General features: G+C 42.4%; 1 protein-coding gene across 1 annotated transcript in view; it reads left to right on the top strand.

Annotated features, from left to right (window-relative positions):
- RSF1 (remodeling and spacing factor 1) overlaps positions 1-9,791 on the top strand; it is a 71,737-nt gene extending 61,946 nt beyond the window's left edge. The window contains exons 15-16 of the mRNA XM_084842480.1: positions 334-525; positions 3,461-9,791. Of these exons, the coding sequence (XP_084698606.1) occupies positions 334-525; positions 3,461-4,029 (761 nt within the window). The 3' untranslated portion in view covers positions 4,030-9,791. The remainder of the gene's footprint in view (positions 1-333; positions 526-3,460) is intronic.
- The last annotated feature ends 2,800 nt before the right edge of the window (positions 9,792-12,591 follow it).

Below are 12,591 nucleotides of genomic sequence, written 5' to 3'. Positions count from 1 at the left end.
TCAGTCACAGAAGGCTTATTAAAAATGTCTTCAGCAGGTGCTGAAAACAAAACAACATCAGCACCTGCCTGACATCCACAGGCGGGGAGTTCCACAGGGAGAGAGCCAATACACTGAAGGCTCTACTCTGAGTGGGCCCCAAACAGACTGCAGGTCCATGCAGAACCACCATGAGTGCTTCATCTGCTGACCTCAGTTACTGGGGAGTGCTTACTTCTCTTTTATTTGAATGTACGTATTATGAATGTGATGGTATTCCACTCCATAGACTAAACTTACATGGTTGCTTCTCTTCCGTTCTCACTCACTCACCCCACCTCCTTTCTTGCACAGAAAGTGACGCTTCTTCAGATTACAGCGATGAAGATTACCTGGAAACCAGGCGGAGAAGATCTCGGCGGAATCAGAAGAGACAAGTCAACTATAAGGAAGATTCTGAAAGCGAGGGCTCTCAGAAAAGCTTCCGATACGGGAAAGAGCTGAGAAGAATTCATAAGCGCAGGCTTTCCAGTTCAGACAGTGAAGGTAAAATACAAATGTTGCCCTCTTAACGCAAACACAGTAGACCTTTGCCCCAAAGAAAGAGAGAGAGAAGTCCAAATTTTAAACATGAGTGCAGCTAGCTTTTCCCAAAGTTGAGTGCATGAACAATCTTTCACTTGGCTAGTTCTTACTCCCAAGGGTCACATTTCTGTGGTTCTGAACTTAAACCACACTGTGAAAGAATTATGGTTGGGAGTAGGAGGCTTGGCACTGGGGGACCTGAGCAACAAACCACTGCCTTTTTCGTGTAATCAGATGGATAACTGGAGGCCCAAGTTTAAATCTCTCCAGATGCGTTTGTGGAAAGTCATGATTGTATTGGCCCAGTTTGAAATGGGAATTTGTGATGACCCATCCTGCAGGCTTCTACTTGCTTTTGGAGAAGAAAATGTTTTCCACAAGAGAGGGATATCCAGATATACATGAAACTGTTATTACGGAGTCAGACCATTGGGCCATCCAACCCAGTATTGTCTCCTCTGGCAGCAGTTCTGCCAGATCTTGGGACATAGAGGCTTCTCAGCTGCCCTGCTGCCTTTTGACTGGAGAGGCTGAGGACTGAACTGGTGACTATATGCAAGCAGAGCATGTGCTCCACCCCTGAACTGTGCTCCCTTCCCATAAAACTAGATAGCTTTTTAAAGTATTTCTTTCACTGTTGCTTTGAATGCTGTAAAGCTATCTCAGAGCCACAGCTCCCTATTGCCGCTGAACCCAGATGAGATGGAGATGCAGTAATTGGCAAGTCCTACCATGTAGAATGATAGATACCTGTCACTGACAGGCCTGGTTCCTGGGCCTGTTACTGTGCATGGGCTGTCAGGCTGCGGCACGGACTCTTGGCACTTCTCACTAGCTCTGACAAGTCAGGAGGCAGCAATCTTCTTTTGAAACCACATCTGGCAACCCTCATTCTTGCCTTTGTTGTCACAGTATTTTTGAGTACTATAATGTACAACAGGTCAGGCTGCCCTGTCTCCTAAAGGGCATAGCAACGTGCCCTCTTGAGGCGAGTGGCTGCAGTTTTCAGATGCTGGGTTTGACCTGCAAAGCCCTTTACAGCTTGGGCCCAGGTGTCCCTTAAGTGCGCCCTACAATGGGGTTTGTTTGAGTATCTGCAAAGTTTGCAACATCTGATACAGAATTAGTAATTAACTTGGCAGCTGTAAATATGGCAATTGTATTCAGAGGCTCCTACACTTAATGAATACTAAGAATTTGAAAGTGGTTAACAAATATTTTTGAGAGTGCATGAAGGGTGACAACTATATGATTAGGAACACTGACTTAGATCGTGGCTTGAGCAGGGCTAGTTGATGCATTGGTGGCTGAGATGAAATTTTAACTGGAGTGTTCCTGTCTCACAGCTCCATCTCTTAAATACTACTCCACATTAGTTCTTAAAGGACAATTTTGTTTGGGCTGAGGTTTGGGGGCTGAGCAGCTTGGGGTGATTTGTTAACTTTTTATACCAGCATGGAACATTTTAACTTGAAAGCACCCGAACTGGGATGCAAATTCATATAACTGTTAGAAAAAGGGGGATCATGGAAACTTCTTTCTTCTGAATCACATCAACTGATTATTTGCATGTTTACCCTGAAATATCTGGTAGTTGTCTGTACTCTAGGTGGGGGTGGGGGTTGCGCTATGGCCACAGCTTATCTGATTTCCTCCATAACTTGGGGGTTTCCATCCCCCCCTTTATTTAGATTTTTTAATGTATTGCAAAACCTCCAATACAAAATGAATTATAAAGAGGGAACAAATAAATTAAAAAGAAGAAAAAAAGCTTAAGAAAAGACACACAAAAGAAAAACACAGAATAGGCAATGTATCTTGGAATTTCCAATACAACAGGTGCAAATATAACATGTCAGCTGCAGGTCAGTGACTCATCAGAACAACCTATTCCCTCCATAGAGGAAATGGCTTATCAGGTCATGTGTCTGTAGAGTCCATGTTGGTAAAACATCTGGCATCCACTCCTCTGAGGAGATGTATCTCTTATGCATTTGTTTTTTCTATTAAAAACAAACAGATCTCAAACCTTGGCCAAACATGGGTTCTCATTGAACTCAGAGGGACTTCATTCTGAGTAAATAAGCCTAGGATTACTGTGTGAGATGGCCTTAGTGGGCCAAATATTGGTCCGGTTGACTTTGAGGATCTCCCTGCTGAGGTCCGTGTCCCAGTTTTTCATGTATGTTATGGTCCCTCCAGAAGTATAAAGTCTTTTATAAATAAGAACTTCATAGACCCTTAAAATTTTGCACATCTGGGTATAACAAAGATTCGAAACCAGTACAGTTTCTAGTAATTTGCTGCGAGATTGATTGATTGATTGATTGAAAATGTGCCTGTAGAAACTGAAACCACAGAGTGATCAATTCTGTGTTTCATACCAGTTGCTGGGGAGCACAAGCAGGACATATTGCACATGTCCTGCTTTCGTTGGCTTCCCATTGGAGCATCTGGTTGGCTACCGTATGAACAGACTGTTGGACCAGATAAACCCTTGGTTTGATCCAGCACAGGTCTTCTTATGTTGGGTCTCCATTTTTAGGACATAAGTGAGCCACTTTTAGAGAGCTGCACAAGGGTGCTCTGGGACAGGTTTTATGGGAAAGGACGCAGGGATACATGATAAGATTGCAATACTGTCCTTTCAAAGGGATACTATGCAAATGCATGATGGGCAGCTTAACAAATAGCTTTGATAGTTGACAGGTGGCCACCAGTTTTCTTTTGTATTTAACTGTATTTTCTGGTGGTCACTAGTTTTCTTCCAGTATAAGCAACTGGCTCTGTGATGCATGTGGAGTGTACTGTGTAAAAAGAAAAAACAGAAGAGCAATTGTAGCTGTTGTTTGCCTTGAGATTTTGCTAATGGCTTTAAGTCTGATGCTTGTTCCAGAGAGCTACGCGGCTAAGAACTCTGAAGATGACAAAGCAGCCAAGGTGTCAAAGACGTCGGTTCGGAAACGCAGTCACAGCATGGATGAGTACTCGGAAGGCGAGGGGGGGGACGAGGAAGAGCGGCCCATCCGAAAGCGTCTGAATCGGATTGAAACAGACGACGAAGACAATTGTGGCAATACCAATGACGACACGAGCAAGCCCTCGCCTGCCAGCAAGCCCTTGACACCCCACGTCCCACAGGACATGCCCAAGAAGCCCTGCTACCGGATAGAAAGCGATGACGAAGATGACTTCGATAATGTTGGGAAGGTAGAAAGCCCGTTGGACTACAGCCTGGTGGATTTGCCATCCACCAATGGACAGAGCCCTGGGAAAACTATTGAGAACTTGATTGGCAAGTCTAGCGAGAAGACTCCTACCCCCAAGGACAGCACAGCCAATGCCAGCTTGGCAGCCAATGGGACAAGTGGCGGCCAGGAGGTGGTAGGGCCAGAGGAAGATGAGGATGAACTCTTGCGAGTGACTGACCTCGTTGATTACGTCTGTAACAGTGAACAGTTATAAGACTTCCATTTTTGTGCTAATTTATTCCACGGTAGCTCATACCAGCGGGCCAGTTATTAAAAGGTGTTTTATTTTTCCTAGAAAACTCTCCACTACAGTATCACTTTTTAGCAGTCAGAATTTCACCAGTCCTGCAGTTTTGAGTAATTTTTCTCTCTCTCCCTGCTCCCCCCTCCATGAAGTGACCAGGTTTTGGGAGAACTCTTTTTTGAAAATAATTACTGTAAATTCCCTGTTCTGATTCTCTCCCCCACCCCCACCGCACTTCATCCAGTTCCACAGCCTGAAGAACTTCACCCACATGCAGACCTTGTAGTAAACGAGAGATTTGTATATTTTTGACTTTATATTCCTGCGTGCATACAGATTGGTGGGGGTGGGAGTGAGGGGGTTGAGAGAAAGCATTCCAGGTTGGTCAGGGCCCAAAATCTGAATGGGGGGGGGAAGCAAGTGTGGGAAAGGGGTGGGGGGTACAGAAGCACTTGTGCTCCAACTTTTTCATAGGAGATATATATTATATTTAAATGTTCACAACTTAGATTACAATTTAACATGCAATTTTAAGAAAAACTATCTTTACTGTTGCATTTTGTGACTTGTAGGTTAACTTACCATAGTTCATTTTAGTAATCACCTTCCTGAAAAGCAGCCTTGATTGACCCTGAGGATTACCACACTGGATAAAGGTGGAGGAAGTACCATGGAAGAAAAGCTCTTGCACCATCTTTTGATTCGCCGTTCCCCCCAATAAACATCTTTTAAAAGTGTTTTGTACAGTAAGAAGTGTAAACTATAATGAGCTTTTGCCAATTTGAACCCATGCTAGCGGTGAGTTCGAAACAAGGCTCTTCTTTTTAATGTGTTCATTCATTTGATGGGCTTCATGTACAATGCCTCTTGGGAAGAAATACAATTTTAGCTGTGAAGAGGCCAGGTTTTGCAGCAGACCTTTTTCAAGAGACATCAGGAACTGGTCACTTTGAAAACCCTTTCTGTGCTCTTAGTATCTACTTCAAATTGAAGTATGCAAATGGAGCCGGGTGTTTTTTTTTCCTTCTGGGAGGTTTTCTGTTTCAGGAAGTGTGTTTGTGTGTGTGTGCGTGTGTGTGAGAGAGAGAGAGCGAGCGAGCGAGCGAGAGATCAATTTTACTTATCAGTCTGGATATTCTAGCAGATTTTAACAGTGGTTGCTGGCCAGTAGGCCCCTTCGTGTTTTTAATGTGCATTTTAATAGTTGTCACTTGACCAACTGATTTCTAAAACAGGACATTTCTGGGGGAAAGTGCATGATCCCCAAGGTATTCCTGCTCCTGGAGACAGGCAGCATGACACTGGGTGTGAGTGCATGCCCTCTACTCCAAAATAGCTTCTCTGCCCATTAATAGACAGTCAAACAACAATGTGACTTGTCTTCTTGTTTCCCACTTCATTCTTTAAGCTATGTTGCAGACTTGGGATATTCCTTTCTCTCTGTGTGTGTGTGTGTGTGTGTACACAATATAGCATATGGATGGCTGGAAGCATAGTCTATGAAATCTTAAATGGTCATCTTGGTCATCTCTCTTTCTCTCTCCCTCTCTCTCTCTTTCAATGCTGGGTTTTGGACTTTATTCTGGTGCCAGGTCTGTTGCTGGCAATGGCTGCACCAGGCATTGAGGTGAGAGTTCTCCTTCCCTTGGCCATCCCTTAGCCCCCAACACCATGTTGCATTTTTTAGATGTTTGTCGCTTAGCACTTCTGATTTTTATTGTGATTTTAAAGCTGGCGATAGGCCTGTACAAAATACCTCGCAAGAAAACCTTGGATTCCCCAAATCTTTCTGGCCTTGGAAGTCTCTCTCTCTCTCTCTCCATTTTTACACCCTGTATAGGACTGCAGGAGCAGCTCCATGAATCATATTCGTGTATGTTCTAGCAATGTATATACCCTCCACCATTAGAATTCTAAAGCCCTTAGACCTTAAAAAAAAATTGCTTCCCTAAGCAGTTTTTTTTGGTAGTCAATGAAGCAAAGCTCCCTGGTTATATCGTATAACTTTGTTAGCAGACATCTATTATAATAACATAGTTGAAAAGCCACAGAAATGCAGACATCATTCTTTAAAGCACTGCTTTGTTCTTCCTTTTTCGTGTGTGATGCAACAACATGGCCTTTTTTTCTCTTTCCATTTGCATTAGAGCAAGCCGCTCGGTTACTTGACAAATGCAACAGCCACTTGATTTTTAGAAGATGTGGGCACTTGAAAATGTAGGCAGGAGTAAAACGCCTTCCTGAGAAGAAAGAGCTCTTTTCTCTAATACTGGCTGTGTGATTCTAGGTCTTGTGTAGCCATATGCATTTCATATCCTTAGTTTGGGTATCAGGCGTTGTTGCCTTTTACAGCTGTCCAGACTGGTGGGTGTTAGTGCTGGATTAGTAGTGTGTCATGAGCATTTGTGCCACAGAGGTACCTTTGGAGTATTTCCAGCAGTCAGGTTGCTCAAATGGAATTAAGGGAATTCGCTTAAAACAGACTTGTCCTGGTTTTGCCCGAGGGACTTGGGAAACCGTGTTTGAGAGAAGTATTCAGAATTCACTTTGAAACCCCTTGCTTTGCCTTCCTTAACGCGGTGCTCTCCAGATGTGTTGCACTACAACTCTGTGCTGGCTGGAGGATTATGGGAATTGTAGTCCAACACATCTGAAGTTCAGTTGGGGAAGGCTGCCTTCGCTCTTCAGATAAATAATCCTTGGAGGTCATGATTGGTTTAGGTTTGTAGTATAAATGCTCCTGAATCTTTCAGTAGTTAGGAGACATCAAACTGAAAGGGAAAGCGGCGGGGGAGAGACTTTGCAAGTAGAACTATGCTGAAATAAATTGACCCAAGCCGCATGTGAGTGTTGGATATTATGTACTGGTTGTGTACTGGTCCCACTTTTGCACAAGACACAGTTGATCCTTCTTGTGCAAAGACATTTTGATGGAGTCATTTGAAACGGGTTGCTGTTAGTTTGTTTCTGTTGATTTTAGAAAGCCATCCTAGCATTAAGTATGCTAGTTCTAACCTGCCTCCTTGCAAGGGCTTCCCTCCTATCTCCTCCAGTGGAACTTGGGACAGAGACTGGCCTCTTGGCCAAACAGAACATGGGCTTGAGGTCCAGGCTGTCCCTCCTCTCTCCACTTCATTTTGTAGATTCTGATTCTGCAGACCTTCATTTCTTCCTTTTTCCATCCCACCTAGGTTCAAAGTTTATTTTTGCAAAAAGCAAAGGTGGGAATTCTTGCATCAGTCACATCTTAGGGAACAGCTCTCTTGTTGGGATCTCTCTCTTGGCGCTCTCCCTGCTACCTGGTAATCTTGTCTAATTTGCACTGTTGCTCCCAGAGGCAGGATAGTGTCACATGTCACTGGATAATTTGAATGTCCATAGTGGTTTTCAGATGCTGCTGAGCTTACAGAACACAGCTTGTCCTTGACTTTGAATAGATGCTTTTTGTATTCAGGGTGCACTGTTGCAAGACTTAGACAGTCCTTTTGAGCATATTAGGGTAAGCAGTAATTTGGAATGAATGCTGCCACATTGGACATGGGCTGAACTCTTTAAAAAATCAGCATAGTTTGGATAGAAAGAATAGAGAAACCAGATTGTGAAGACAAAACTAGCCGAAGTCATAAGGCTGAAGTTGTCCAACGGCATCATGAATTTAATAACAACTCTGGGCAGAGCAATTTTGTTTTGCAGGAAGGTGCAGTGCAACACCCATTGGGGTTTCAGGACAACAAAACTTGGCAAGGTAGATATCTTTATGGTTATAATGTGGGAGCCAAATTGTAAGTATCTGCAGGATCAAGTTCTGTAAGAAGTTAGGTGAGGAGGTATTGCAGCACAGTGACCTCCCTGACATTCGCTTGTTTGGTGACCATTGGTGGTTGGAAGTGTCCAGTTTTTCACACCCACAGGGTGAAGCACTGAAATATAACCCTGTAATACAGTTTGTGATCCCATTTTTCAAATCCCACCCAAAAAAGTTTTATTCGTTTTTTGTTTTTAAAGAAATGAATCATTCATGTAATGATGGCCATGGGAAGAGCAGTAATTCTTGGAAGTCAAAGCGTGCTATTTTCTTTAGGAGAGAGTATTGTGTTGCATGTGAAATGAAGCACACTATTCATTTATTTTACTAATGCTTTCAGAAATTGTTCTATTCCAGTGAATTTGGAAAGAACATCCTATTAGCCTCTCCCCCAAGTTTAACGTCAAAAGCATTTCCCACAAATCAGTAAATTTACTTGGTAAATTGACAGGAATGCGTTTGTCCTAGTGCATATAATTTTTTTTAATTAATAATCACATTTATTGCTTTAGGAGTCGTTTCATTTTCTTGCTCGCAAACTGCAAGGTAAGCATGGTAATGATCTCCTTATGTTGTTTAAGAGGCTTTCCAACTCTACAGTGACTTAGTTTGCACCTCTTCCCTTGTCAAGCAGATATGCCCTTAGAAACCTGAGGGTGCAAAAATGTATACAGAGTGTCTCAGAGATGGCATACGCCACACGCTATTGCTGCTGTATTCAGTTTTTCACAGTACTTTTACCGTATATGTTGGGTAGATTTTGATGGCCTGTTTTGAAAGACTGCCTTTTTGTCAGTTGTAGGTTCACTTCTCCGTCTTTGGTGGGTGAACCTCTTTACGATATTAGTGTGCAATTCCTCTGCACAGATTTCCATATCCACTTCATCTCCTCTCCTTTGGTAGATGCAACAGTGGCTGGGGGAAAAAAATTATAGAGAGAGCCAATCCCAGGAGTTCCTTGTTGTACTGCAGATTTTAATATATCGCGTGCACACACCAAACGTTTGCATTGGAAAAATGCTTCTGAGACTTTTAAATGGAGAGAATCTTGGGATGAAAAGATCCTTAGGCATACAGGACAAAAGAGGGCAGCAAGAGCACAGCCCTGATTGAACTGAAGACAATGATTCAGATTTTAAAGCCCCCCCACCGCCGCCAGGATATGATCATTACAAGCAAGAGATAGGTCACAGTATTTCCCTACAGAGAATATTTCCCATATCCTTGAACTGGATCCCATAAACCTGCAACATGTGGTTTGCAGGTAACTCTGTGTGCGTGTGTGAATTGTTCGCTTGTAGAACTCTTAGCAAGTTGATCATATTTGTGTTCAAGTTAAGAGATACCCCATCTCCAAACAACTCAATGAGATTTCAAGGCTTATTCAAAGTTGTTCAATGCAACCTAGAAAATGATTTGTGTTCTATACCTTTTTTTGCTTTAAAACTCCTTGTATGGACAAAAGGGGTACACCATGGCTAATAAGAATCAAGCAGTGTTAAATTGGTCATATTTTAGTTGTGCATTAGAAGAAATGTCCAGAATGAATCATGACATAGGCCGCTCCAGAAGTTAGGCAAAATGAAGTGGCAGAATTCTGGACTGTACCACTTAAGACTGCAGGTGAGTGGGATAGATATATTTTAAGGCTTCCCTACATAAAAAGGCTTCCCTCTGTGTAATAAATTTATCTATGCTAACTTTTCTCCCTGATGTGCTAGTTTAATACATGGAGGGAGGGTTTTTTCACACGAAGGAGCATTCAAAACAGTTACATGCAGACTAAAGTGGTACAATCCAGAATCCTGCCAACTTATTTTGTATAACTTGTAGAACATATCTAGGCTTCTTCCACTACTACATTGTCAATTTAAGAACTGTTTAATTGAACTATTTTCCCCTAGAAAGTGATAATCATCTTCCTGACAATTAATAAATTAACAAAAAATAATAAGTCACTGTTTAAACAGCTGGCAGATATCCATTGCTATAAAAGAAGTAACCATCTCTCTCCCTCCCATCCTTAAAATGTTTGGGGACTATCCAGCATCACTTCAGTACTTAAATGTGGGAGAGTGAAGGACAGGTGTAACTCTCACCTTGACGTGTTTTGTCAATTGCATACAATTGAAATGGGGCTATGGGGTAAATTCAGGAATGGGATGTCGGCAATATTATATGTAGATTAAAGGCTTTTAAAATATAATAAAAAAAAATGAAAGCTGTGTAAAAGCTGAATTTTTAGCTACTGTTTGACTTGCAGAATCCAGACTAGCAATTCTGGAGGAATCAAGGTAGAAAGGGAGGGTAGAAGGACCTGGTCTTAATTTCTTCTTGAATTCTCTGTTGATAAAATGTCCATCTATTCTCTTGAGCTACTGGTCTTTGGCTAAACAGGCTTTGTTCACAGATTGTGGTGGCATGGTGTTGGGTATCTTGTGTTGTTGGTTGTTGCAGATGTCCTACATTTTGCTAGCAAGCCTATATTTCCCAACTAGAAATGTTATATTTTCTCTGCTACACTTCTGTGTTTTTCTAGAGGCAATCAAACCCCTTCCCTCTCCCCTCCCCGACCTGTGTGAAAGAGGCTTAACTTTTACCCCTCCAGTCCAGCAAGGGGAATGTTACCCCTTGGTTGTGTCAAGGGTTCCCCAAACTTGTCTGTGCCCTTGCCCCACGTCCCCATTCTTTCTCCCCTCCTCTAAAGTTCAGGTTCCACATACAATTCCATTTCTACTCTGATGATTGAAATCATCATCTTCTCTTGAATTACATTTTGCAGTCCTATACAACACAGCCAGGATCTCTTGCAATCTTCTTCATTATCTAATTCTTGCACCAAGTTTCTTGAACCTGTATGTCTGTTCTCCTCCAGCCCCACATTTAATCAACTAGTGAACAGTTTTATTTAAATCAATTGATGGAGGTTATGTGCACAAAGGTAGTGGTGAAACCTTTGCTGCTTCTCTGGGTGCTCCAGAGACCCCAGCAATGGTAACAAATGCAAGATTCATGAAGGCCATCAAGCGAGGAACAAAGGCAGACTGTACCCAAAAGGTTAGAAGAGTGGGCCACAATCCACCAGTCACATGCGCTTGTGGCTCCTGTTGAAATCAGAAAACATAGGGTTGTATCAGTGTTAATCCTACTTGGAGTAGACCCATTGAAATGAATGGGACTTAAATTAGACTAACATTAGATACAACCCACTGAAGTCTACATTATTATGAGCTGGATTCTGCCCTGTGTGTGTGTGTGGACATGGCTGTGTGTGGTAGGCACTTGATAGCACTTTGTGTATAGTCAGTTTCACTGTTCTACCTTCCCATATGCCGATCTGCATCTTATTATTAGACAGCTATGTCTAAAACAGCCTAGAAAAATATAAATTAGGTTGTTGCAAGCCCATAACAATTGTGGGGTAGTGGAGAGCAGTGTGTGTTACAAATTGATTTCAGTTCTCAGTCCAGTGTATCTTCCAAATCTGTGGCTTAACATTTTACTCTCTTATCTCACATGCATGTTTGTGTACACAGAGAAAAGTGTCCGTCCATCCCCCGAGTACTGGGTGCATATTCTGGGTGAAAGAGCAACGGAAGAGCACAGCTGGATCAAGAACTGGTGGGGTTCATGGTTGTGCTTTTACTCCCTGTTTTTGTTTGGTATGCTTTGTACCAAATCATTGCCAAATTATTCAAAATGAACAATGCTTATTCCAGTGAAAAATCCAATAGGCCATAGCTGTTGACTTGTCATTTATAAGTAAGAAGCAGATACCTTTCTTCTTGAATATTACTGACCTACTGAAGTTTGACATGATGGCAAAGCAAGATCCAGTAGAAATGTTCTGCCTCTTTCTGTTTCCCATTTCTTAATACATTTGGACTTTGCAAATCTGATCAGCATCTTAAGTTATATGAATTAAAAAGGTATTTCTGTCCCTAACATATTAAAAAGTACTTTGGGGGCAAGGGGTGGTGGCTAAGCCATTTGCCAGTTTCATAGTTCTGTTCCACAGCAGGTCTTCTGAAACTTGCCATTTTGTTACATGGGCAAAACTCACCACAGGTTAAAAGTGGCTGGTTGTATAATGGGACAGTTTTGGTCTACCACTTGTTTTCTGCATTGTCCAGTAAAGTTTTTACAGATATTTCCTAGGTGAACCTTTGTTTTTGCTATTTAAAAAGGTAGAGGGAGTTAGATCAAGCTTTTGGAATAACGGTTGCAATCTACTCAGCATTGCTTGTGCTTAGTGGAGCCTTCACAAGCAGCAGCACTTGATGGTTTGCATCCACAGTGTTGTTTCACATGTTTACTGTGCCCAGCCCTCTTCCCAGTGAGGGAGGAGCAGGCACACATACCCCTATCTCCTTGTACCATCTCGTGCAGATACTTCACCTCTGCAGTGGAAGATGCCCAGTTTGCATAGCCCCTTCCTCCCCGTTCCTTTTTGGGAACACAAATTGCACAAAGCAGGCCCACTGAAAATGGAACATTATGTGCATGATGTTGTAGCTCACAGGTCTGCTCTGAAGCCATTTAATGTACCTTGAGTGAGCCTGGCAAGACATTTCCTAGTCTAGGAGTGTTCCCGTCTTAAAATTAGACCCTTATGAATCTGACCTTCACTGTTGATTCAGATTCCCTGTCCTCGCTCCCCTACACCTGCAACATACCAATTCTTAAATCTTGGATTCAATGGTCTGCCAAGAGACCTGTCTGATGTC

The sequence above is a fragment of the Heloderma suspectum genome, chromosome 3, assembly GCF_057233095.1.
Source record: "Heloderma suspectum isolate Gila_16-S chromosome 3, 16-S_ref, whole genome shotgun sequence".
NCBI lineage: Eukaryota > Metazoa > Chordata > Lepidosauria > Squamata > Helodermatidae > Heloderma > Heloderma suspectum.
The sequence above is the reverse complement of the archived record's forward strand: the minus strand, read 5'-3'. Positions and strand labels throughout refer to the sequence as shown.